Source organism: Mirounga leonina, unplaced genomic scaffold (assembly GCF_011800145.1).
Source record: "Mirounga leonina isolate KUSES-001 unplaced genomic scaffold, KU_Mleo_1.0 Mir_95, whole genome shotgun sequence".
Classification (NCBI taxonomy): domain Eukaryota; kingdom Metazoa; phylum Chordata; class Mammalia; order Carnivora; family Phocidae; genus Mirounga; species Mirounga leonina.
This window is the reverse complement of record NW_023270865.1, coordinates 5,772,292-5,795,714: the sequence shown is the minus strand read 5'-3', so window position 1 is coordinate 5,795,714 and position 23,423 is coordinate 5,772,292. Positions and strand designations below refer to the sequence as shown.

At 47.6% G+C, this 23,423-nt stretch overlaps 3 protein-coding genes across 6 annotated transcripts in view; 2 read left to right on the top strand and 1 right to left on the bottom strand.

Annotated features, from left to right (window-relative positions):
• Positions 1-122: 122 nt before the first annotated feature.
• On the top strand, positions 123-10,699 carry FASTKD3 (FAST kinase domains 3). Of its 4 annotated transcripts, none has more exons than XM_034998770.1 (7): positions 123-203; positions 1,090-2,560; positions 3,192-3,277; positions 5,851-6,025; positions 7,207-7,276; positions 8,748-8,862; positions 10,330-10,699. In XM_034998770.1, the coding sequence occupies exons 2-7, from the start codon at positions 1,123-1,125 to the stop codon at positions 10,426-10,428; spliced, it is 1,983 nt and encodes a 660-aa protein (XP_034854661.1). In that variant the 5' UTR covers positions 123-203; positions 1,090-1,122; the 3' UTR covers positions 10,429-10,699. The 4 variants fall into 4 exon arrangements, with proteins under 4 accessions (XP_034854661.1, XP_034854664.1, XP_034854663.1 ...); XM_034998772.1 differs by having other exon boundaries at positions 203-222; XM_034998773.1 differs by lacking the exon at positions 8,748-8,862 and having other exon boundaries at positions 10,330-10,415.
• Positions 10,700-11,981: 1,282 nt separating this feature from the next.
• LOC118006178 lies at positions 11,982-23,019 on the bottom strand. Its single transcript, XM_034998774.1, has 3 exons — positions 22,526-23,019; positions 13,538-13,622; positions 11,982-13,423 (listed from the first exon to the last, which is right to left on the bottom strand). The coding sequence occupies exons 1-3, from the start codon at positions 22,986-22,988 to the stop codon at positions 13,333-13,335; spliced, it is 639 nt and encodes a 212-aa protein (XP_034854665.1). The 5' UTR covers positions 22,989-23,019; the 3' UTR covers positions 11,982-13,332.
• The window catches only part of CUNH5orf49 (chromosome unknown C5orf49 homolog), a 15,416-nt gene continuing 14,928 nt past the window's right edge, over positions 22,936-23,423 (top strand). Inside the window, exon 1 of the mRNA XM_034998776.1 lies at positions 22,936-23,167. Within this exon, the coding sequence (XP_034854667.1) occupies positions 23,018-23,167 (150 nt within the window). The 5' untranslated portion in view covers positions 22,936-23,017. The remainder of the gene's footprint in view (positions 23,168-23,423) is intronic.

Genomic DNA, 23,423 nt, shown 5'->3' with positions numbered 1-23,423 from the left:
GCGCGCCTTTCCAGCGCCCAAGACCAATAAGGAGCTCGGGAAGGAACTGGGCCAATCAAAGCGCTCCGGGGTGGGTGTGGCCTTCTCCTTGCGCATGCGCCGGGCTGCTGGGGGGGGGGTGGGGCCGGCTACGGAATGCGCGTACGGAGGCCCGCGAGGTTCCGGGGCTCGGCGCTGCTCGGAGCTCCGGCTGTCCGAGCGCGGTAGGTGTCCCGGCCCAACGTACGTGAGCCCGCGGCGTTGCCGAGGTGTCCGTGCTGCCGTGGCCGGCCCACTCCTCTCCGGCCGGCGCCGCTGCGTGCCGCGTGCTTGAGCTCAGGTTCCCGGGTCGCCGGTTTGGAGGCACCCGGAGCGTGGGGTCCTTTCACTCCTAGGAGGACGCGGTTCCTGGGGCGCCCCGTCCCCCCTGGACGGCACCCTCGTGTTCCCCAGTCCAGGCAGAGCGTTTAGGTCTACACGGAACTCCCACCTTCCTCCCTCAGTGCCCCGCATCGTTTTACTTCTTTTAGATCTGCCTTTTCCCCCCTTGGCCAAGCTAGACCCCTTTCTTCCTCAGCCCTGTCCAGATCTTTACTTCGAGGGGGAACACCTCAGGCCTTTTACACGTGTTTGGACCCTTGCTTTGCGTTGACCTATACGAATTTTGGCCCTTTTCCCCGTTGCTCCTTTTGGGTATATTAACCTAACGCAGCGCTTTCTGTCAGCCAACACAGAGGAGGCGTGTTTAGGGTGTAGCCCGCCCCAGTGTGAATCCCAGCTCTGCCGCGGACGAGCTGTGCACACCGGACAAAATAACCTCTTTGGGCTCAGTTTTCTCATCTGTAAAATGAGGAGAAGTACTTAATTCTTTGTGTTGTGAGGGTTCAGCTCTACCGGCAAAACACAGGGGTGCATGGCAAATAATAGCGAGTGTTATTCTCAGCTGCCACTTTTCCAGGCTGTGGGATGCAGAGATTGATGTTTGGGTGCTTGTGTTTAAGTGGGAGGTTTTTATGAATCCTCTGTCACAAGTACTCGTCCTTAGTTTCATAAGCATTCATGTTGAGTTATGCTGTGTGTATATTTGACCATGTTTTTTATTTCCTCTAGTTATAAATCAAGAAGAGTTGAGAATCTGATGGCATGGCTTTAATTACCTTGCGGAGGAACCTTTGCCATTTGTCTGATTTTCGGATCCACGGAGCTCTGGCTGCTTTGAAAAATCATCCTGTAATTCATGTTCACAAGGTTTCCGAGGAGCGTCTGTGTCCGTGGTTCTGTTCACCACAGTCTGAGCCTTTCAGGGTCAGATTCCATCATGGCTGTTGTAAAAAGTTCCATTCAGAAAATGGAAATGACCTTCATCCCGTTGGTGAGCCGGTGTTCTCTCAAGCACATGATTGGGATAGGCCTGAACAAAATCTTAAAAGTGTGGATGAACAGATGTTTTACAGGAGACTGAACAGCTTCACCTCATCAGAAGAAGTGTTAAGTTTTATAAGCACACTGCAAACTTTGCCTGCTACTCTAGCAGCAGGAGCCTTACAGCGGATTTGTGAAGTGGAAAAAAAAGATGGTAATCAAAAGTTGCCAAAAGAAATACTAAAGAATAGTGTCTTTCAAGCCTTATGCGTTCAGTGTGAACAGGAATCCTCAGGTCTGCCAGACACCGTTTTGGTGACTGCTTTGCAAGCCCTGACTCTGTTGCAGGTGGATCCCCACAGTAGCTTGTTACTGAACCTGGTGACAGAATGCCATTGTCGTCTCAAACGGGGTGGCCTGGAAGTTCACAGTCTTTGTATTCTTGGGGAAAGTCTGATTAAACTGCAAGGTCCAGGCTGTGCTACGCTAGAACTGATTATATGTCAACTGAAAAGTGAAAAATTGGAAGAATTTACTCCTGAGGATATTGTGGCCCTTTATAGGATACTGCAGGCTTGTACTGAAAAAGTGGACCAACACCAAGCATTTCTGAATAAGTTAAACAACTTCTCTCTGTCGGTAGTTTACCACTTGAGTCCTACATTGATGAGCCAAGTGCTCAGTGCCCTCGCGGTTCTTGATCAAACTCAGGCACTTCCTCTGGTTATAAAATTGGGAAAATACGCTGTGAGGCATATCCCTCATTTTACTAACGAAGAGCTCAGAAAAGTCTTAGAGGCTTTCATATGCTTTGGGCACAATGACAGATTTTTTACAAAAGCCCTAGAGCGACACGTAGCTTCAGCGTGTCTCACTTTGGATCCTGAGGTCGTCAGCAAGGTCATGGAGTACTGCAGTAGGAAACGGATACTTTCAAAACCCATCCTCGATGCAGTGGCAGAAACCTTTGTTTGCCAATCAGAAAAATTTTCGCCTCATCAGATTTCTGAGTTAATCGAACCATTTGGAAAACTCAATTATTTGCCCCCGAATGCCTCTGCTTTATTTAGAAAGCTAGAAAACACGTTGCTCACTCATTTCAATTATTTTCCACCCAAAACACTACTGAAAATTCTCCATTCGTGTTCACTAATTGAATGCCATCCGGTCAACTTCATGGCAAAAATATTCAGCCCCTATTTTCTTCAAAAGCTGCAAGGTGAGTTGGTTATAACTTCTGAGAGTGGGGAAATCGAACGTGTACTCTTTTCAAGTCGTGTATCTACCTGTACACTGAACAGTGCGTCACCTCTGTCTTCTCTTCCGTAATAACCTAAAGACGAGCGTCGGGTGCTAGTGGATACAGAGTTCCAGGATGATGGAACACTGCACAGAGAAAACAGTTTCTGGTCAACAGACTGCCAGCCTGAGTCTCGTGGGACGTGACGTGGCCCTGGTCGTAGTCACAGCATGTCAGAAGCCGTGAACGCAACTGGCAACTTCCCGGTTTTGAAAGGATGGCGTTGGTCGTCTCAGTTGATGGCCACCCAAATATGTCAGGTGTCCACGTCTCCACAGTTAAAGGAAATTCTCAATGATTTTAACATACCTGGTACTTTGAATTATATTCTGTAGTTCGGAGCTTGAGTTCCTTGGAAGTTAAAATGAAATTGTACTGATGGCAAGCAAGAGGGTATAATTAACTCTGACATGTTCTTTTCCCAGAGTCATTTAAAAGTACATTACTTCTGGAGTGATCGGTGTGCGTTGTGCATTCCTGGATGTACCTTTCTTTTGTCACACATAACAAAATCCAAACTTAACTACAACTGGAATGCTTTTTATTTCAGGTGAAGAATTGTATTTGGACAGACTGAGCCTTGCGCAGCTGACCCAACTGTTCTTAACCTCAGTCCTAGAATGCCCTTTCTATAAGGTAAGAGCAAGAGCCGGGCTGCCTTATTTCCCTGTGCGGGCAGCTTTCTTTTGTCTCCCCTCTCCCAATCTTTTAAGTTTCTCCTCTTTTGATCTGTCTCAGTAACCGCATCAGAAAGCAGAACTTTCATTCACTTGGAGTTACTTGCCACCAGGTAGCCTTTTCTTTGATATTGAATTGGCCCCATTCCTGTTGTCTTTAAAGGAACCGTTTCCTGCGGCAAGGTGTCTTGGAAGATTTTGTCCTCCAATCAGAACGATTCACTCTGCTGGCTGTGAAGGCTTTAGCACTCCCCATATCTGTGAGATACAAAAGTGTGAATCTCTGGACTGAGCAAATCCTAAATGATTTCAAGTACATTTTTAAGCCAAGCCAGGCATTTCCCTCTTCTCTGATAGGGTTCAGTGTAGGTGCAATTTGTGCTTCCCATCTAGTACTCTAGAGATTCATTCTCCTAACTTAATCAGGCCCCTTGTGTTGGGTCACAGATGGCATCTCCAGACTTGCTCATCCCTGCCTGGTCCTCCGGGCTAGACGGAGTCCCCTTTAAGAGTAGCTCATTTCAGGGCGCCTGGGTGGCTCAGTTGGTTAAGCGACTGCCTTCGGCTCAGGTCATGATCCTGGAGTCTCGGGATTGAGTCCCGCATCAGGCTCCCTGCTCAGCAGGAAGTCTGCTTCTCCTTCTGAACCCCCCCCCCCATGCTCTCTCTCTATCTCATTCTCTCCCTCAAATAAATAAATAAAATCTTTAAAAAAAAAAAAGAGTAGCTCATTTCAGAGTAAGGTGTAAGAATGGAGGTACCACTATTTTCTTCTTTTTTTTTTTTTAAAGATTTTATTTATTTATGTATTTGACAGAGAGAGGGAGCAAGAGCACAAGCAGGGAGAGCAGGAGAGGGAGAAGCAGGCTCCCCGCAGAGCAGGGATCCCAATGCGGGGCTCAATCCCAGGACCCCAGGATCAGGACCTGAGCTGAAGGCAGAGGCTTAACCGACTGAGCCACCCAGGCGCCCCCCACTGCTTTCTTTAAAGCAGCTTAAACAGTGCTAAGGCACGTAGAGATCAGTGGTACTTAGGCCCAAGCTCCTTCCATCCCTGAAGGAGCAGTGTTGACAACAGTTTTTATGGGCAGATGCGCACAAATGCACGAACACTGTCTTGGTTTCTCTCTTGCCTTGGAATGGGGCTACTGCAAGGACAGTGTGCTTGTGTCTGTCCAGTATGTCACAGACATTCCTCGGGGGCAATACACAAAGATTGAGTGCATTCTTTTTAAGGATGGCATGCTATTTCCAGATACTCATTCTGTTGCATCATTGTTGGACTTCCAGGTTTTCCCCAGCATTTCTCTCCATCAGCGGGCTGTAGTAGACATCTCTACATGTCCTTCCCGGCTGGAGCCTTTTTGTTTTTTGATCTAGAGACTAGATTCCTGAAAGTGAGATGACTGCATTACCCACAGATTTGTCGCCCCTAATGGTTGTAGATGTCCCTGCCTCTTCTGTCGCTGTGTGTTATTAGTCCTTTAATTGTTGTCATTCAACTCCAGGAAAAAGACTACTGTATCACATGTTTAAATTGCATTTTAATGAGCAATAATGAGTTGAACATATTTTCACAGTGCTTACTGGTCATTTACATTTGCTGTGAATCCTCTAGTGACCTCTTGAGTCAGGTTCCTATTGGGTTGTCTTCCTTTTTCGGGGGGGGGGTCTCATCCTGGAGCACATAAGATGGAGATGGTAGCTCCTGTGTGTCTGTGTATGTTGTAGATATTTCCTCCTGGTTTGTAGTTCTTAAATTTTTTTTTTTTTTTTTTTGAGAGAGCATGTGCACATGTGCATGGGGGAGGGAGGAGGGTGCGAGCGGGGAGAGAGAGAAACTTAAGCAGACAACCACCCTGAACTCAGAGCCTGAGGCGGGGCTCGATCTCAGGACCCCGAGGTCATGACCTGAGCTGAAATCAAGAGTCGGACACTTAACTGACTGAGCCCCCCACGTGCCCCTGTAGTTTTTACTTCTTTGTTTGTTTTAATTTAATATTGTTTATGGTATCTTTTTGCTCTATAAAAATTTTTAAGTTTTCTGTAGTGAAATCTATCCATCTTTTATGATCTCTTCTCTCACTTCAGAATATTTTACCTGTCCTAAGGTAATATAAATATTTTTCTAAATTTTTAAAAACATCACTTCCCTTCCTGTATTTAGCGCTGTAACTCACCTGGAATTTATGACAGTCCACGGCGCATGCTAGAATTTTCACTTCATTCTTTCCCAGGTGGATTACCAGTTGCAGTATTTACTGTATAGCTATCCTTTTCTCCCTGAATTGAAATGTCACCTTTTTCATATTGTCCTCTGTTAAAAACGTGAGTGTCCTCAAGGCCCTTACAGCGATTCTGAGAGTTCCAGAGATGTTTCTTGAGCTGTAATAGCATTGTTGTTCCGTCCCTCCCTTTCTGTGACTTCTGACTACTTTGAAAACACATTTAAAAGATATATTGAACTATTGGATTTATTTTCTTGTTTTGTATCATATCTTCCTTTCTCACGTTTAAACATCCAATTTTTAGGGTCAGAAACTTCTTCCTAAATATCAAGTGAGGTCATTTCTTACTCCGTGCTCTTCTCTGGAGACGCCTGTGGATTTTCAGCTTTACAAATCTGTGAAGATTGGACTGATTGACCTTTTGGGAGCAAGATTGTATTTTGCTTCAAAAGTGTTAACGCCCTATTGTTACACAATAGGTGAGTAGTAGGGAGTTTTGCTGTTGTTTACCAGCCTCGGCATGCTGTCCTCTTTGGGAATCTGTGGGATTTAGTAGCCAGTGGAAGGCCTGGAAATGTAAAGCGGAGGTGGCCCTTCCCTGAAGGCAGATTGGAACAGTGGGTGAGCGGTAGGGCTGTGGAGTCCAGACGGTCGGGGGGAGTCCCACGTGGTAGGGGAATGTCTTTGGGCAGAGTAGCCTTTCTCTGCTTGCTTCTTTTCTGTAAAACGAGAGCAGGAAGCATAGTGACCCAGACTTAGGTAAGGACCAGGTGCGAGTGTAAAGTGATACTGGGAACGTGTGGGGGCTGTGGCGTTGCTCACTGTTGTCCTCCAGGGTGGCGCTGGCCCACACAGCAGCCAGGAGTCCCTGTGGCTACTCAAATTTCCATTAGCTCAGATTTAAAACCCATCCAAAGTTCAGTTCCTTGGAGACACACGTCAAGCGCTCAGGCTCCCAGGGGGCAGGCGGATGCCGTAGTGGACAGCAAAGGTGGAAACACGTGCTTCGCGGCAGAAAGTTCTGTTGCGCAGGGCTGGCCGGAGAGTTCAAGTCCTTATGCCCTTCATGGTTTTCTAAAATTAATGAGTAAAAGAAAATCAGCTCGAAGGTGACAGTGTCTTATTGGCTTCAGGTGGTCAGAGCTCACCTCCCCCTTACGTGCTCTTTTAACAAAAGGAATGGCGGGCCATCAGAGGGAAGGTGGTGGGGGGTCTGCTGTGCCCCGCGACCACACGTCGGGGTGCAGGAGGCATTGCCTACCGTGGAGGCTCTGGGAGCCCCAGGGATGAAAGTTTTTACTTGCAGAGGTTGTACCTGTACTTTGCTTAAAGGATTTTCTTCACTCCGGGTTGAAGGATGCCCACCACTTACTACAAGGAGAAGGAGAAAGCAGACGAGGTTCTTGTCACGCCCAATACCTTGAGGACCCACTCCTGGCTTTCGGGTGGTTGAGCTTCCTTAATTTAAGGCTGTCCTGGTTGATCATAGAGCTGGTTAAAATGAAATTCTCACCATGGTCTGGTGTGGTCATTGCTTCGCAGCCTTCAGCACAGCTGGGTGCATTGCGGTGTGGACGGATTCAAAGCAGGAGGAGGAGGACAGGCGCGTAGTGTTTGTGAGAGCACCACACAGAGAATGTTTCCTTTCTTCTCTCACCAGATGTTGAAATTAAATTAGACGAAGAAGGATTAGTACTGCCATATACAGTTGACGAAGATGTGCATAAAAGGTGAAGAAAACTGGTGTGGTTTTTATGTGATGAGACGTGGCGGGCTTGATAATCGATGCTATTTTCTCAAGGTGGGAGAGTTAACATGGTTCTGGAAGTAAAGACGCTAGAGTGCAGCAACCCAATTGTGGAAATTCTGTGTAACATAAACATTAATGTTAATAAACTTGAGTGCAGTTTCAGCATAGGAAAGGACAGCACACCCATGAGTTACTAAAAATAACGCTGACACACTGAAATAGCCAAATCCCAAGTAAACCCTTGCCACTAAAAATGTATAAATATTTTGGATTGTCTTAAAAATTAAGTTTCTCCCTCTTATGAGCTAAAGGGCTAGTATCCAAAATCTGTAAAGAACTTATCAAACTCAAGAACCAAAAAACAGGGCACCTGGGTGGCTCAGTTGGTTAAGTGACTGCCTTTGGCTCAGGTCATGATCCCAGGGTCCTAGGATCAAGTCCCACATCGGGCTCCCTGCTCAGCGGGGAGTCTGCTTCTCCCTCTGACCCTCTTCCCTTTCGTGCTCTCTGTCTCTCATTCTCTTTCTCTCTCAAATAAATAAATAAAATCTTTAAAAAAAAAAGAAAGAACCAAAAAACAAATAATCCAGTCAAGAAATGGGCCGAAGACATGAGCAGACATTTCTCCAAAGAAGCCACAAATGGCCAACAGACACATGAAAAAATGCTCCACATCTCTTGGCATCAGGGAAATACAAATCAAAACCACAATGAAGTACCACGTCACACCAGTCAGAACGGCAAAAATTAATTGGTGGGAATGTAAGCTGGTGCGGCCACTCTGGAACACTGTATGGAGGTTCCTCAAATAGTTAAAAATAGAGCTACCTTACGACCCAGCAATTGCACTACTAGGTATTTATCCAAAGGATACAAACACAGTGATTTGAAGGGGCACCTGCACCTCAATGTTCATAGCAGCAATGTCCACAAAAGCCAAACTGTGGAAAGAGCCAGGATGTCCATCAACAGATGAATGGATAAAGAAGATGTGGTATATATACGCAATGGGATATTACTCAGCCATCAAAAAGATTGAAATCTTGCCATTTGCAACAACGTGGATGGAGCTAGAGGGTATTATGCTAAGCGAAATAAGTCAATCAGAGAAAGACAAATACCATATGATTTCACTCATGTGGAATTTAAGAAACAGGTGAACATAGGGGAAGGGGGGAAAAAAGAGGGATGCAAACCATAAGAGACTCTTAACTAGAGAACAAACAGGGTAGCTGGAGGGGAGGTGGGTGAGGGGGTGGGGTAACTGGGTGGTGGGCATTAAGGAGGGCACTTGATGGAATGAGCACTGGGTGTTATATGCAACCGATGAATCACTGAACTCTACCTCTGAAACTAATACACTTTAAATTTAATTTAATTGAATTAAATTAATTGAATTTAAATAAAGAATTTAAAGAATAAAAAAATAAGTTTCCCCCTCAATTTTTCAGGGTAGCGCTGTGCATTGATGATCCAAAAAGATTTTCTCTGAATAGCAAACACTTACTGGGAAAGGAAGCTATTAAACAGAGACACCTGCGCTTGCTTGGTTACCACGTTGTTCAGGTATGAGTTCTCCTGTTTCCTTTGCTCTAAAACCAATCTTTTTTTTTTTTAAGATTTTATTTATTTGACAGAGACACAGCAAGAGAGGGAACATAAGCAGGGGGAGTAGGTGAGGAAGAAGCAGGCCTCCTGCGGAGCAGGGAGCCCGATGCGGGTCTTGATCCCAGGACTCCGGGATCATGACCTGAGCCAAAGGCAGATCCTTAACAAGTGAGCCACCCAGCCGCCCCTCCAAAAGCAGTTTCTACTTTAGATTTGCTTTTCCCAGGGTGCTAGGTAGTCTGCCAGCCCAGTGGACCAAGAATCTCACGTCTAGTTTAAATGTCAACTTCGTTCATTAGGCTTAATCTCTTTATTTATATTTCGAAATACAGAACGTTCAGACCTTCCGTTTTCCAAAAGTGAGGCATCCCTGTATTCTCTATAAGCTATGCTGACCTCTGCTTCTAGAATTACTAAATTATTAGAATATCTGTTTTGCTTTCATTTCCCCGATTTAATGAATAGAAATAGACAAGAGGACCCATTAAAACCAGGATCCTCACCAACACTTACGTATTTATTTTTAAAGATTTTATTTATTTATTTGACCGAGACACAGCGAGAGAGGGAACACAAGCGGTTGGAGTGGGAGAGGGAGAAGCAGGCTTCCCGCGGAGCAGGGAGCCCGGTGCGGGGCTCGATCCCAGGACCCCGGGATCACGACCTGAGCCGGAGGCGGATGCCTAATGACTGAGCCACCCAGGCACCCCTCACCAACACTTCTAATGCCTCAGCACTTGCTTATGTTCGCGGTATTGACGGCGCACCAAGGTCCCCTGTGAGGAGTCCTTGGTGAAGGTGCAAGGAGCTGCCCAGCTGCCGGTCTGCTCTCCCGTCTGGTGCCTTTTTTCCACTCCATATTTCACCTACATCCCTAGCCTAATTTTTCTAGAGATAACACGCCAGTGCGTGTTCAGAAACCTTTATTGTCCCTTCACCGCTTATAGGAGAAAGCGAAAACCCGTCTACATCTGAGCGTTCGAGACCCTCCCCAGCTGGCCCGCGGCCAGACCCTCCGCTCCGAGCTTGGTGGCTTCTTGCCTGCCCCCCATCCGTCTCCATGCTCTCTTGCCTCTCTCCCTTTGCCCACCCTGCTTCCCGCATCAGACTGGCCTCCACTGCTCTGAGGATCCGGATTCTGGCTCCATCTCGGCCCCTGGCTCTGGCTCTCCTTCCACCATCATCCGAAACGTGAGGCTCCGCCAGCACAGGATTGTCAGTATTCTCCGCACGATCTGCTGCTGGTGTACTGAGCCCCGCCTGTGTGCCCGGTGCTGCTGAGGCGCTGGGGGTGCAGGGCTGTGAGCTCTGCCCTCCGGGAACCTACATGCCGCCGAGGGGGGAGGGCTCGAGAAACCAGAACACCGGGGTGCTTCAGAACGTGACAGATTATGATGTCTTTCTGTTATTTCCCTCCCTTTACAGATCCCCTATTACGAGATCGAGATGATAAAATCAAGAGTGGAATTGGTGGAGTATTTACAGAGAAAACTATTTCCTCAAAACGTGGGTGTTCGTTGGTAACAGGAAGGAATGCTGGCTCTAGGACTCAAAGTGACGAACCTGGGTTTTCATGGGACTCAGTACAAAAACAGAACGTACATTGTGAATTAGCCGTTCGTGGACTGTGGTGATCTGGAAAGGGTATAGTTTTTCTTACACCATGTATACACTTAACCAGTGGTAAATTTTAAATAAATTTTTATTTTTATTTAATACTATTATAGGTACTTTTATACATGAAGCAATTGATCAAGTACAATAAAGGATCGAAATGAGTGTCATTATTTTTAAATCTTTGTTTTATGGTGGCTATTTGCTAACTGAAAATATTTTTTTTCAAAACCTTTGTTTCCTCTTGTAACAAATATAAGGAAGAAATCTTGTCTCCTATTTCCCTCTTTCATACTTGGTTAGAAGCAGTCCTATGTGGTAAGGAGAAGGATTAGTGGAAAAGAGACTAGGACTGTGGAAAGGAATGCGTCATTACAGAATTATGCAGAAATAACTCTTTAGTTAGTAAGAGAATGTTTTCCATCGGAACGGGAGCTATTTATCCTTTCTTTAAGGTGTAAAGATGTGAAAGTTAACTTATTTAGGTGGGATTTGGGGAGAGGCATTTGATAGAGAAGTTTCTGATTTTTGAATCGAATGGATCAGATTGTCTCCCAGTGCAAATGCGTCCTCGCCCCATTGGGGTCAGGTTAAAGTTTCGGGGGAGAAGAGGACGAGGAGGCCAGCTGGTGGGGTGGAGAGAGCTCTGGAGTTGGGCACTCGGGCTCTTAACCAGCGAGTTCTGTGACCCTGGACAGGGAGACGGGCCGTGCCTTAGCCCGTGCTCGGTCTATGCCGAGCCCTTGCTGAGCTCCACAGCGGACCCTCCTGCAAGTCCCCGGCTCGTGATCTGGGTTTTGTTCCCACTTCGCAGGTTCGTGGACCAGCTCAGCGAGCTTGAGTGTTCTGCCCGTTTCATTCATCACAAGAGATGAAAGAAGGTTCCAGTCTAGTCTTGAGGCGCGGTAGAGTACAGTGGCTAATTCTCTAGCCTGGGTTTAAGCTCCAGCTTTCCCTCCTGTTAATGGGTGATCTTGGGCCTCTGCTGCCACAGGGATAATCATAAATAACAACAGGGTTGCGAATAGCTTTCTGGGACGGCCACAACAGTACCATAAAGGGGGTGGCTTAAAACAGCAGAAACTTACTTTCTCACGGTTCTGGGGGCTGGAAGTCTGAAATCTGTCAGCAGGGCCATGCTCCCTCCGCAGGCTCTGGGGGAGGATGTGTTCTTGCTTCGTCCAGCTCTTGGTGGCCCCAGGCATTCTTGGTGTGTGGCTGCGTCACCCCAGTTTGTGTCCATGTTCACATGGCTGTCATCCCTGTGTGTCTCTCTTCACGTGGTGGTCTCCCTGTGTGAGTGTTTTGGCCCCAATTCCCCTCTTTTTACAAGGACTCAAGCCATATGGGATCAGGGACCACCTTAATGACCTCATCCTAACTTGATGGAAACTGTGAAGACCCTGTGTCCAAGTAAGTCATAGTCACAGGTATTGGGGATTAGCGCAGGGTGGTGGGGGGAACAGGACACAATTCAACCCATAATACGTTTAGAGTTAGTTAAAATACATAAAACACTTGGAAGAGTACCCAGAGCAGAGTAAGGCCACAGTCTGTCAGCTAGTGAAGGGCATGCCTCCAGCTGCAGAGAAGGAAGGACAACAGACGGAGGGAGGTGGGACAGGGGAGAGGTGCCTGGAGGCTGCCGTGTCCTGTGCCCACACGACCTCGCTGTCCCTTCCCCGGCCACCAGGCCAACCTCACTGCACCGCCCAGCTCTTCCCATGACTCCCTCATCCCTGGGCATGGACCAGCCTGAGACATGGTGAGAAAAGAGGGGAACGAGACCCAACCAATAGCCACACAAAGAGGTGGCGACAGTCTGCTCTAAACGCTGTGAGGAGAAAGTACGGCCCAAAACGTTCTTCTTCCACCTTTCCTCTTGGTGTGAATCCTCCTCCATCAGGACCTTTTCTTCCTCACTGCTCTACTGGGAATCAGATTCACCCGTCCCCTGCCCTTGCAGGCCCATCCCCTGGTGGACTGCTGTCCCCTCGGCTCCCCCCTATCCCTCGTGCGTTCACCACATGTTTATTAAAGGCTCAGACGATGCCGGGCCCCCCGGAACGCTGCAGCTGCAGAGGGAGCAGAAAAGGGCCCAGCCTTGAGGGGCAAGGAGTCGAGTGAGGCGAATCAGGGCGCAGATGATGACAGGGACGAGCCGGCTGGCCCCCTGACGGGTGTGCAAGCCTCAGAATGCAGAACACCCCAGGCCTGCCTGGGGAGGGAAGGAAGGCTTCGTGGGGAGCCTTGTGAGCCCAAGTTTAGATGGAAGGGAGATGAGTCTGTGGGGTGCAGAGAGTTTCAGGCCTGGCCTGGCCGCAGAGCCCCCGGCACAAAGCACACAGGGCGGCCTCACCAAAGGAGGCCAGATGGACTGAACTTTGTTTTAAAGCAAATTTTAATCCTGGAAATGTGCATGTATGTCCTAAAGATCATTTACGCTAGTAAATAGATATAAGGTTTCCGGTTTCACCAACTGGAAGTGAATTTGACGCGCTCTGTAAAATGATAAATTCAAGTCCTCATCGACTCAATCCCAGGCCTCTGAGTTGAAATGTTTACCCATACAAGCAAAAGTGATGATATTGTTGGAATGACATATTCATTCCTATAGCTCTTGCTACCATACATCAAGGATACCTTTCAATATCTTGCCGTAGCTTTTCAAAAGTAAAAGCAAAGAAAATTAAAAAACAAAAAGTAAAAAGTTGCTCTACTTGCAAGCATAACCCCAGAAGCACCAGGGTGACATTCTTCAGGCCTTCCTCTAGGTGGCAGCAAAGCTCGGGACGCTCCCTGGGATGCTGCAGTTCAGAAGGGAATATTTCTGGACATTGGATCCTCCGTAGGTGCATGTAGGTGGGGCAGGGGGCAGGAGTCCTGGGAACACGGGGTGACCATTCTGCCAGAACAAAACACGCAGCTTTCCTTACCTTCCTCTAAGGAAGGAATGCACTTTGCCTGAACAAGGCCTACCCAGACATGGAGGGTAAACCGGACACGGGCCAGGAGATACCTGCTGGAAGGGGAGTTCCTTGGAGACCAGGACACTATCTGCATGTCCTTGTACGGCCATGTGTGTATGGAGACTTGGTAGACACCTATTAGGCGGAAGAAGAAATAGGAAGGAACAGAACTCAGCATGTTTGATAGGATTTTGGGAAGGCAGAAGCCCTCCATTCCCTCTAAAAATGCTGCGCCCACCCGGAGACTTCATGTTCAAGGGCAGTGAGGGCACCTGGGCTCGGTGGTGGTGGTGAGCTCTGTGAATTAGCCTCCAAAAGCTGAGATTTTCCCAAACTTGAACATGCCCAGACGCTTTGGAGTCTAAAGGCTTCGTGCAGGTTAGTGAAATGAGGCACACCTTGTCACCTGTTTGGCCAGCCCTAGAAAGTAGTAAATGCTCAGAAAGACTTGTGGGCTCTTGTTATTGGTACATGTGTTACATTGCATTCTCAGTTCAAGTTCACTATTACAGCTAGGGGTGAGTGTGCACGTGGGGAATGCTCTCAAGGAGGAGCACGACTAGCTGGTGAATCCTGGGCGTACCACCGTGAGCCTGGACAGCTGCTTTTGTTAATTAGCAAGGATATTGTGCTGAGTATCCCCCTCCTATAAAATCTTCGCTGTCTGAAACCATATCAATAAGAACAGGAACATCCTTCTGCTGCCTGCAGGATCTGAGCAACGTCGGTGACTCTGACACAAAGAAGTAGCCTCCATTTCCATCTGGATGCAGAGCTTCGTCAGGGCTGGGGGGAGTGGTGAACACAACATCCCACATTTATCTTACCTTTGGGGACCCTGAGTCGCCTTCTCCAGCAGGGCCCAACGTTAAGCCCTTTTACACGCAAACCTGCTCTGCTGCGAGTATCTCCAACCCAGCTTCATTCAACTTTGCCCCAACCCACCCTTTCCCGAATCCTCTGATCACCCCAGCCAGCCCTCCATTTGGCTCCCCTGGGGTGCTGTCTCCCTTGCCTCAACAGTCAGTAGGCCTAACTTCACGTTGGTGGTCTTTGGCTGTTGGACTCCATCATAAGACATTTTACCTTAATACACGTGCAATCCTGTCTCAGAAGACAAGTGTCTGTCTGCCACCCTGTCCCAGAGTCCCTGACATCTAGTGCACACTCTGTGATATTTTGGGTTCCAATGATTGCAAGAAACAATATCTCTTAATTACTCTACTGTTTTTTCCTTTAATTATGGAAAATTTTGAATACACAAAAAGTTTAGAGAAAGAAAGGTGTAATGAATGAATCCATGTGAGTCCTTTTATTCAGCAAGAAAAATCAGCAGAATTTTCCAATCATGTTTCATCTGTTTATTCCCTTTATTTTCCTTTTTTTTTTATTGGAAGGTTTATAGAGAAATCCAAACTATCATATACTTTTACCCTAAGTACTTGGGTATGCATCCACCACCATGAACAGTTTTGTTTTTTTTTTTTTAAATCTAACTATTCTACCACTATTACAAGTAACAAAACTAATAATTATTCTCTATGGTCACTTAGTAGCAGTAAGGGGCATCTCCAAAAACATCCAGCAGCTTACATCATGTGTGATGGTGAAGCACTGGATATTCTCCCTGAAACCAGGAATAAGAGAGAAATCTACTTTTATGAGTCTCATTCAACATCATACTGGAAGTCATGCCACTCCAATGAAAAATTTAAAAATGTAACCATATGGGAAAGGTAGAAAGAAAACCGTATTCACAGATGACATGATTAGAAAATTCCAAAAAATCTATAAGAAAACTTTGTAGAATGAATACATAAGTTTGGTGAGGTCTTGGGATGCAAGACTGCAACAGAAAAAACTACATTTAGAAAGCAGAAATTGTAAAAATATTATCTACATTAGCTCCAAAAACAATCAAATATGCAGGTATACATCTATAGAAAATATACACGGGATCTGTGTTGGAAAACTACAAAATTTTGAAGAAAGACACGTTAAAAGACTTAAATGTATGGGGAGACATACCATGTTCCGGGATTGACAGATTTGATGCAGTAAACGCATCAGTTCTGTTTAAATGGTGTAAGGATTAACTGCAGTCCCAATCAAAATCCCAGCAAGACTTTTTGTAGATACAGATAAGCTGTTCCTCAGACTTATATACAAAGATGGAAAAGTTAGAAGGTTGGCACCTTCCCACCATCCTTAGCTTGCATGCTCAGGTCTTCCAGGCACCCCTCCCTTCTAGGTAGACTCTGTGTCACAAATGTCCTCCCACCCCCAAGGGTTCTCAGCATGCATTTTGCACTTCAGAACATCTGAGGGGCTCCCGGGTGGCTGAGTCAGTTGAGTGTCTGACTCTTGATTTTGGCTCAGGTCATGATCTTACAGGTTAAGAGACTGACCCCATGTTGGTCCCTGGGCTAGGCTGGAGTCTGCTTGAGATCCTCCCTCTGCCCCTCCCTCCGGTCAAGCTCTCTCTCTCTCTCAAATAAATAAAGTCTTTCAAAAATTAACATTGAAGAACATTTGAGATATCTTTATCATCTCTGCAAACGTTCCTTCATATTTGGAATGGCTGTATAATTGCCTTTCATGGATGAACCGTGATTTCTATTAGAAGCCCCTATTCTTTAATATTTATTGAAGGATAGTCAATACACAATGTTATATTAGTTTTAGGAGCACAGCTTAGTGATTCAACAATTCTGTACATTACTCAGCGCTCTCCAGGAGAAGTGTACTCACCATCTGTCCCCATACAGAGTTACTACAATACCATTGCCTGTAGTCCCTATGCTTATTTTTTAAATTTCTAGACTTATTTATTTTAGAACTGGAACTTTCGAGCTTTTCATAGTCTTCATCTCTATTTTCCATCCCCCACCCCCTTCCTCTCTATCAAATCAACCAAGGAGATCCTTCACATTAGAAAGAGAAAGGACAAAAACTGATTATCATCTCAACAGTTGCACAAAAAGCATTTGACAAAGTATAGCATCCTTTCTTGATGAATATTCTCCACAGTGTAGGGACAAAGGGAACATACCTCAATATCATAAAAGCCATATATGAAAAGCCCACAGGGAATAGCATTCTCAGTGGGGGAAAAACCGAGAGCTTTCCCCCTAAATCAGGAACAGGACAGGGACGTCCATTCACCACTGCTGTTCAACATAGTACTACAAGACCTAGGCTCAGCAATCAGACAACAAAAGAAATAAAAGGCATTCAGATCAGCAAAGAAGTCAAACTTTCACTCTTCACAGATGATATGATACTCTATGTGGAAACCCAAAAGTCTCCACCCCAAAATTACTAGAACTCATACAGGAATTCAGCAAATTGGCAGGATATAAAATCAATGCACAGAAGTCAGTTGCATTTCTATACCCTAACGAGACAGAAGAAAGAGAAATTAAGGAATCGATCCCATTTACAATTGCACCAAAAGCCATAAGATACCTAGGAATAAACCTAACCAAAGAAGTAAAATTTTTGTACTCTGAAAACTACAGAACACTTATGAAAGAAATTGAGACAGACACAAAAAATGGAAAAACATTCCATGCTCATGGACTGGAAGAACAAATATTGTTAAAATGTCTATGCTACCCAGAGCAATCTACACATTCAATTGAATCCTTATCAAAATACCATCAACATTTCTCACAGAGCTGGAACAAACAATCCTAAAGTTTGTATAGAACCAGAAAAAAAACAAACAAACAAATCGAATACCTAAAGGAATGTTGAAAAAGAAAAGCAAAGCAGGCGGCATCACAATTCCGGACTTCCAGCTCTATTACAAAGCTGTCATCATCAAGACAGTATGGTACTGGCCAAAAACAGACACATAGATCGATGGAACAGAATAGAGAGCCCAGAAATGGACCCTCAACTCTATGGTCGACTAATCTTCAACAATGCAGGAAAGAATATCCAATGGAAAAAAAAGACAGTCTCTTCAATAATTGGTGTTGGGAAAATTGGGACAGCCACATGCAGAAGAATGAAACTGGACCATTTCCTTTCACCACACACAAAAATAGACTCAAAATAGCTGAAAGACCTCAATGTGAGACAGGAATCCATCAAAATCCTACAGGAGAACACAGGCAGCCAACTCTCCGACCTTGGCCACAACAACTTCTTCCTAGACGCGTCTCCAACCGCAAGGGAAACAAAAGCAAACGTAAAGTATTGGGACTTCATCAAGATAAAAAGCTTTTGCACAGCAAAGGAAACAGTAGACAAAGCCAAAGACAACCTCCTGAATGGGAGAAGATATTTGCAAATGTTTTATCAGATAAAGGGCTAGTATTCAAACTCTATAAAGAACTTATCAAACTCAACACCCAAACCCAAAAAATTCAGTCAAGAAATGGGCAGAAGACATGAAGACATTTCTCCAAAGAAGACATACAAATGACCAACAGACACATGAAAAAATGCCCAACAGCACTCGGCATCAGGGAAATACAAATCAAAACCATGATGAATTAGGGCCTCATGCCTGTCAGAATGGCTAAATTCAACACCAGAGGAAACAACAGGTGTTGGTGAGGATATGGAGAAAAGGGGAACCCTCTTACACTGTTGGTGGGAATGCAAACTGGTGTAGCCCCTCTGGAACACAGTACGGAGGTTCCTCGAAAAGTTAAAATTAGAGCTACCCTACAACTCAGCAACTGCACTACTAGGTATTTACCCAAAGGCCCAGTGGGAAGAACTCTTTGTCAGTGCCAGCCAGGGAAGGAGAAAGCCAAGAAGCCGTCGTGTCTCGTTAGCGGTGCAGCCGCTAACCCAAAGGGTACAAAAATACTAATTCAAAGGGATATAGGAACCCCAATGTTTACAGCAACATTATCTACAATAGCTAAATTATGAAAAAAGTCCAAATGCCCATGGACTGATGAATTAATAAAGAAGATGTGTGTGTGTATATATATATATACATACAGACAGACACACACACAATGGAATATTACTCAGCCATCAAAAAAATGAAATCTTTTCATTTACAATGATGTGGATGGGGCGTTTCATGCTAAGTGAAATATGTCAGAGAAAGACAAATACCATTTGATTTCGCTTACATAGAATTTAAGAAACAAAACAGATGAACATGGTGGGGGAGAGAGAGAGAGGCAAACCATAAAACAGACTCTTAACTGGAGAGAACACACTGAGGGTTGTTGGAGGGAGTTGGGCGGGGATGGACTAGATGGGTGATGAGTATTAAGGAGGGCACTTGTGATGTGTCCTGGGTGTCATATGTAAGTGAAGAATCGCTAAATTGTACTCCTGAAGCCATTATTACACTGTATGTTAACTGACTGGAATTTAAATAAAAACTTCAAACAAACAAACAAACCCACAAGGTGAACAAACCAAAATTAAGTTTACATTTATGTGTTGATTTGTAAGTCTGATGTTTAAAGTGACTAACCGCGGGGAGCCCCATCAATTTAATGAGCCAGGCTACAGGAACCTGGTGACAGCAAGCTCTCTAGATCCACTGACAGCACATCACCGGGGAAGAGGCGTCCAGGGAAGTGCGGTCGTGCCCAGTCCCGCCTCGGACCGCCGGCATGCCCATGATCTGGCTACGATGGTCTGGAGGACAGCAGTGATGGCCCCGCTCCACGCCCAGAGTCACACTGCTGCTCTCACCCCTAACAGCCCTGGTGGGGGTCTGGAAACCAGTGCAGGCAGGATATCTGGGCTTGCAGGAGCATCCTTCCATATCCCTGCGTTCATAATGCCCTTTGTAACATCTCTGGATGTACAGCTCGCCTCCTATCTGGTTCCAAACGTGGGTGTGTTTACATCCATCCCTTTTACTCTCAGCCTTCATCAGGCCAACCAAATGTGGAGAAGCCCTCCATCCAAGTCATTTCTCAGAGGTTTGAAAGCCTGGGAATTAAAGCCCTATTATGTTGAGCCACTTAAGTTGAGTTTACACTGGCATTTAAAAACAAAATAATTGTCAAAGCTTTTAAATGCGAAATGGAGATGTTAAGGTTGTTTTATTTTATTTATATTTATGATTATTTTTTTAAACCTTGTTTTGAAACCTCCGCATACGCCGTGAGGCTTTGTGCTTAGGTCGGGCCTGGCTCCATCTCCGAATGGTCCGGAAGCCCCGTGGAGAAAAGCTTTCCTCCACACAGGCTTTCCCCCGCCTTCCCGCTGGATCACCCAGGGGCCGTGTCACCTGCAAGGCACCGAACCCTGCCACATCTCCGCTCTCCCATCGGCGCAAAGAACGAGAGGCTCCTTTCTGGCCTGAAGCATCGATGGGTTTAGGAGAGCTCCTGATAAACATCACATGCCACTTGAAATGTGAAATGTGCTGAAGCCACGGCTGCACCGCTAACGAGACACGACGGCTTCTTGGCTTTCTCCTTCCCTGGCGGGCACTGACGAAGAGTTCTTCCCACTGGGCCTCCCCATGCTCACGTCTGTCCAGATGTCGGAAGACATGCCACAGGCTTCCAGCTGCAGTTTGGACTCCGGACCTCCCACACTCCTGAGAACAGCCCGCGGGTGCTTGCCCCCAGGTCCCAGTGGGGCTGTGCAGGCAGCAGAGGGCCTGGTGGGCGAGCGCAGCGGGCTGCATAGACAGTCACGAGGGCACTGGCAGTCAGCCCGAGCCGGAGCGGGGCAACGGGATCCAGCCGAAGTCAGCAACAATCCCATGATGCTGCGGTGGGACCAGGAGGAGGAATTCGGCACAAGGCGGAGGCGGTCACCTGCAGCACGGAGCTGAGCTGATCCCCTGCAGTTACCCCCGAGGGAGTGTGCATGCTTGTGCGATTAACTCACTTCCTTGGAAAGTAACTGTTCATTCTTGTCCCTTTCCCTTCTGCACAGAACTTTGCAAGGACAATTTACAGACATGAGGGACTTATATTAGACTCTTTGACTTTCGATTCCACTCATGCCTGGAATACATAATAGGATCATATAGGGGAAAAAAGTTTTTAAAGGAACTAAGACCTCTAAATAATGGAAACTGGCAAAGTCTGTCTTACCTAGTCTTTCCTCTCTGCCCGGCAGACTCGGGGGTGGCGGCCTTCCTCGGGGCTACCACTCACCTCCTGAACCAGCATCATACCTCAGTAGATGGCAATGCCTTCTGCTGTGGACCCCAGGGCTTCACTGACCCTGAGACGCCTACAGGGGAGCGTGCACAGCACCACAGGGGTCACACCCAGTCAGGAGTCAAAGAATCAAAGAATCAAGGGCAGGCCTCAGCCCAGGAGGGCTGTGGACAAGAGATAAAAGGCACCTCCAGGTCGATCTGGCAGGCAATTCTGAGAGCTCACTCCACGCTGCTCAGAAAGTTCTGAGATGCCCTCTGTCATGACCTTGATAATTCATCCTTATACCGACTTTCCTGCTCCTCTCACTCCTCTGGTCCTTCATTCACACTCTCTGGGATTATTTCCCAAATAAGGCAAGCATCAAGCCCTTGTCCTAATTGTTCCTTTAGAGGGAACCAAGTTACAGCAACTGTATTCCTTTATTTAGTCACCAAATATTTATTGAGGACCTACTGTGTGTCAACTATTTGTTGAGGACCTGCTTGAGCCATCAAAGAAGAAAAAGATGTGTCGCCTTGCCCTCCAGAGCTCTCAGTCTAGTGCATAATTAAATGTCACCTACTGAAACAAGGAAGAGATTCACATCCCTAGACGGTGGAAAAGGATTTTATGATCAAATTATTTCAGTGTCAGTTTAAGCCACCTTCTCAAGCTAATTGGTGTCAGCTACCTTCCACCTTCCACACCATGATACTGGATTACCTATGCAAGGTTTGCCAAGTCTAATGACCAACTGACCACCTCTGTAGGTCTTTAAAAGAGGTTGGAGAGGCTGAGAGAGGTAATAGATTATAAGAGCTTTTTTTTTTTTTTTTTCCTATGCTGGTGCTTTTATGAGGACTTCTGCCCACGGAGGGGAAGGATGAGAGACACTTTCCCTTCAATTCACATGAAGGAGAGGTGGTGGTGCTCTGTCTCCAAGCTCTAAGGACATATCAACCTTTCATGAGATGTCCCCTGGAGCTTGAGGACCAGGTAGACCGGTGTCTGACCCTTGTCTGATTCATGTCCAACTCATCTGTCCTGCCAAGCAAAGAGGTGGGTATTAGGGCAAAGAAGGCACATGGGGTTCTCAGACCTCATGGGGGCCCATGAGACAGAGTGGTGGCTCAAAGTCCTGTCCTGAAGTACCTCCAGGGGACACCAGGAGACCTCAGCATGGAGGTGCCACCTTGTGCCTTGGCCTGACAGGTCTCTAGCCACCAGGCTGCGTCAAGGAATTGCAAAGAGATCCCTAGTAAGAGGGGGTGGATGAGAAGGTAAAGGGCTGTCCAGAGACCTTTCAGTCTGGTCCCCACCTACCTGTGCACCTTCCCTTCCTCCCAGTCTCCTCCTCATGAAGCTCCACCCCCCTCTTTTCTTGCTGCCCTTGGAGCACGTCAAGATTGTTCTGCCTCAGGGGCCCCACAGTTGCTCTTCCCTCTGCTTGGAAGGGACTTTCTGGTAGACTTTTGCAAGTCTGGCTCTTCATCATTACATTTCTGCTCCACTCTCACCTCCTCACAGAGGCTGGCCTTTGCAAGCACCTGGTTAAAGTACTTCCCCAGTCTTTGTCATCTTCTTGCCGTTCCCCTCCCTCACTTTTATGAATCGTGAGTTTCTGCTCCATGAACTTTAAGCCAAGGGAACAGGCCTGTTGAGCCAGCATTCAGATCTAAGACCTACAACCACGTTGGTAGAGGGGGCCTAGAGCCCTAACCAGAGCCGCGGACACGCTGATTTGATTCATGGAGTTTTACACCCCCACCGGCCTGATCCGTAACTCCCAGCCACATGTGGGCACCCTGCCCTTGCACTGTGGCTAGCGACACATGTTAAAACAATCATGTTTTGGACAAACTGCGCAGAATAAATATCGCATTACAATGAATTTCACCTGTGTCTTCTACTTTTCGGCGTGGTTACCAGACCGTTTTAAGTTACCTGTGTGCTCCCATCGCGTTCCTACTGCGCGGCGCTCTGGACCCTCGTTAGGTGGTCTTTTCCCTTCTACCAGCGGACTGTAAGCCCCGCGTGGCCTCCTGCGGCGCGGCTCAAGGACGCGCCTCCAAGGCCGGCGCCCAGGAGGTGCGCGGTCAGGAGCCGGCCCGCGAACGGGCGGTCGGTGCGTGACCGAACTACGCTGCGTGGAGGCGGTCAGCAGGTCGGGACGTGCTGATCCCGGCGGCATCTCCCACCGGGAACCCCGACGCTGCCGCCGTGCAGCTGGGGCTCCGAGGACGCACCCAGAGAGCGCACCCGAGGCGCGGGAAGGGGGGCGCTGCGCGGAAGAGAAGCTCCGGGAGGGGGGCAGGGGGGCCCAGCCCGGCGTCGCGCGGCCGCGGTTTCCAGGCAACGCGGAACGCGGCCGCCCGGCTGCTGGCAGCGGGCAGGCTGGGCCCGACATCGGCGGGCGCGAGCCCTCACCGGGGTGGCATGGAGGACGACGGAGAGGAGGAGCTCCCCGCCGCCACGCTGCGGGGCAAGCCCCGGCCGCCGCCCCTCTCGGCGCTGTCCGCCTTCAGCTACATCCCGCCGCGGCGCCTGGACCCCAAGGAGCACAGCTACTATTACCGCCAGGCCAAGGTGAGCCGCACCGGGGAGGGGCTGCGCGGCGGGGCGCGGCGGGGCGGGGGCTAGAGGACGGGGGGTAGGGGCGGGGCTTCACTGCCAGGGAGGGGCGGGGCGAGGAGGTAGAGGGGATGGGGAGGGGCTGCAGAGAGGGGAGGGGGCTGGAGGAGAGGGATGGGGGCGGGGCTTCACTACCAGGGAGGGGCCGGAGGGGGGATGGGGGCGGGGCTGCAGAGCCGGGGAGGGGGCGGGAGGAGAGGCGGGATGGGGG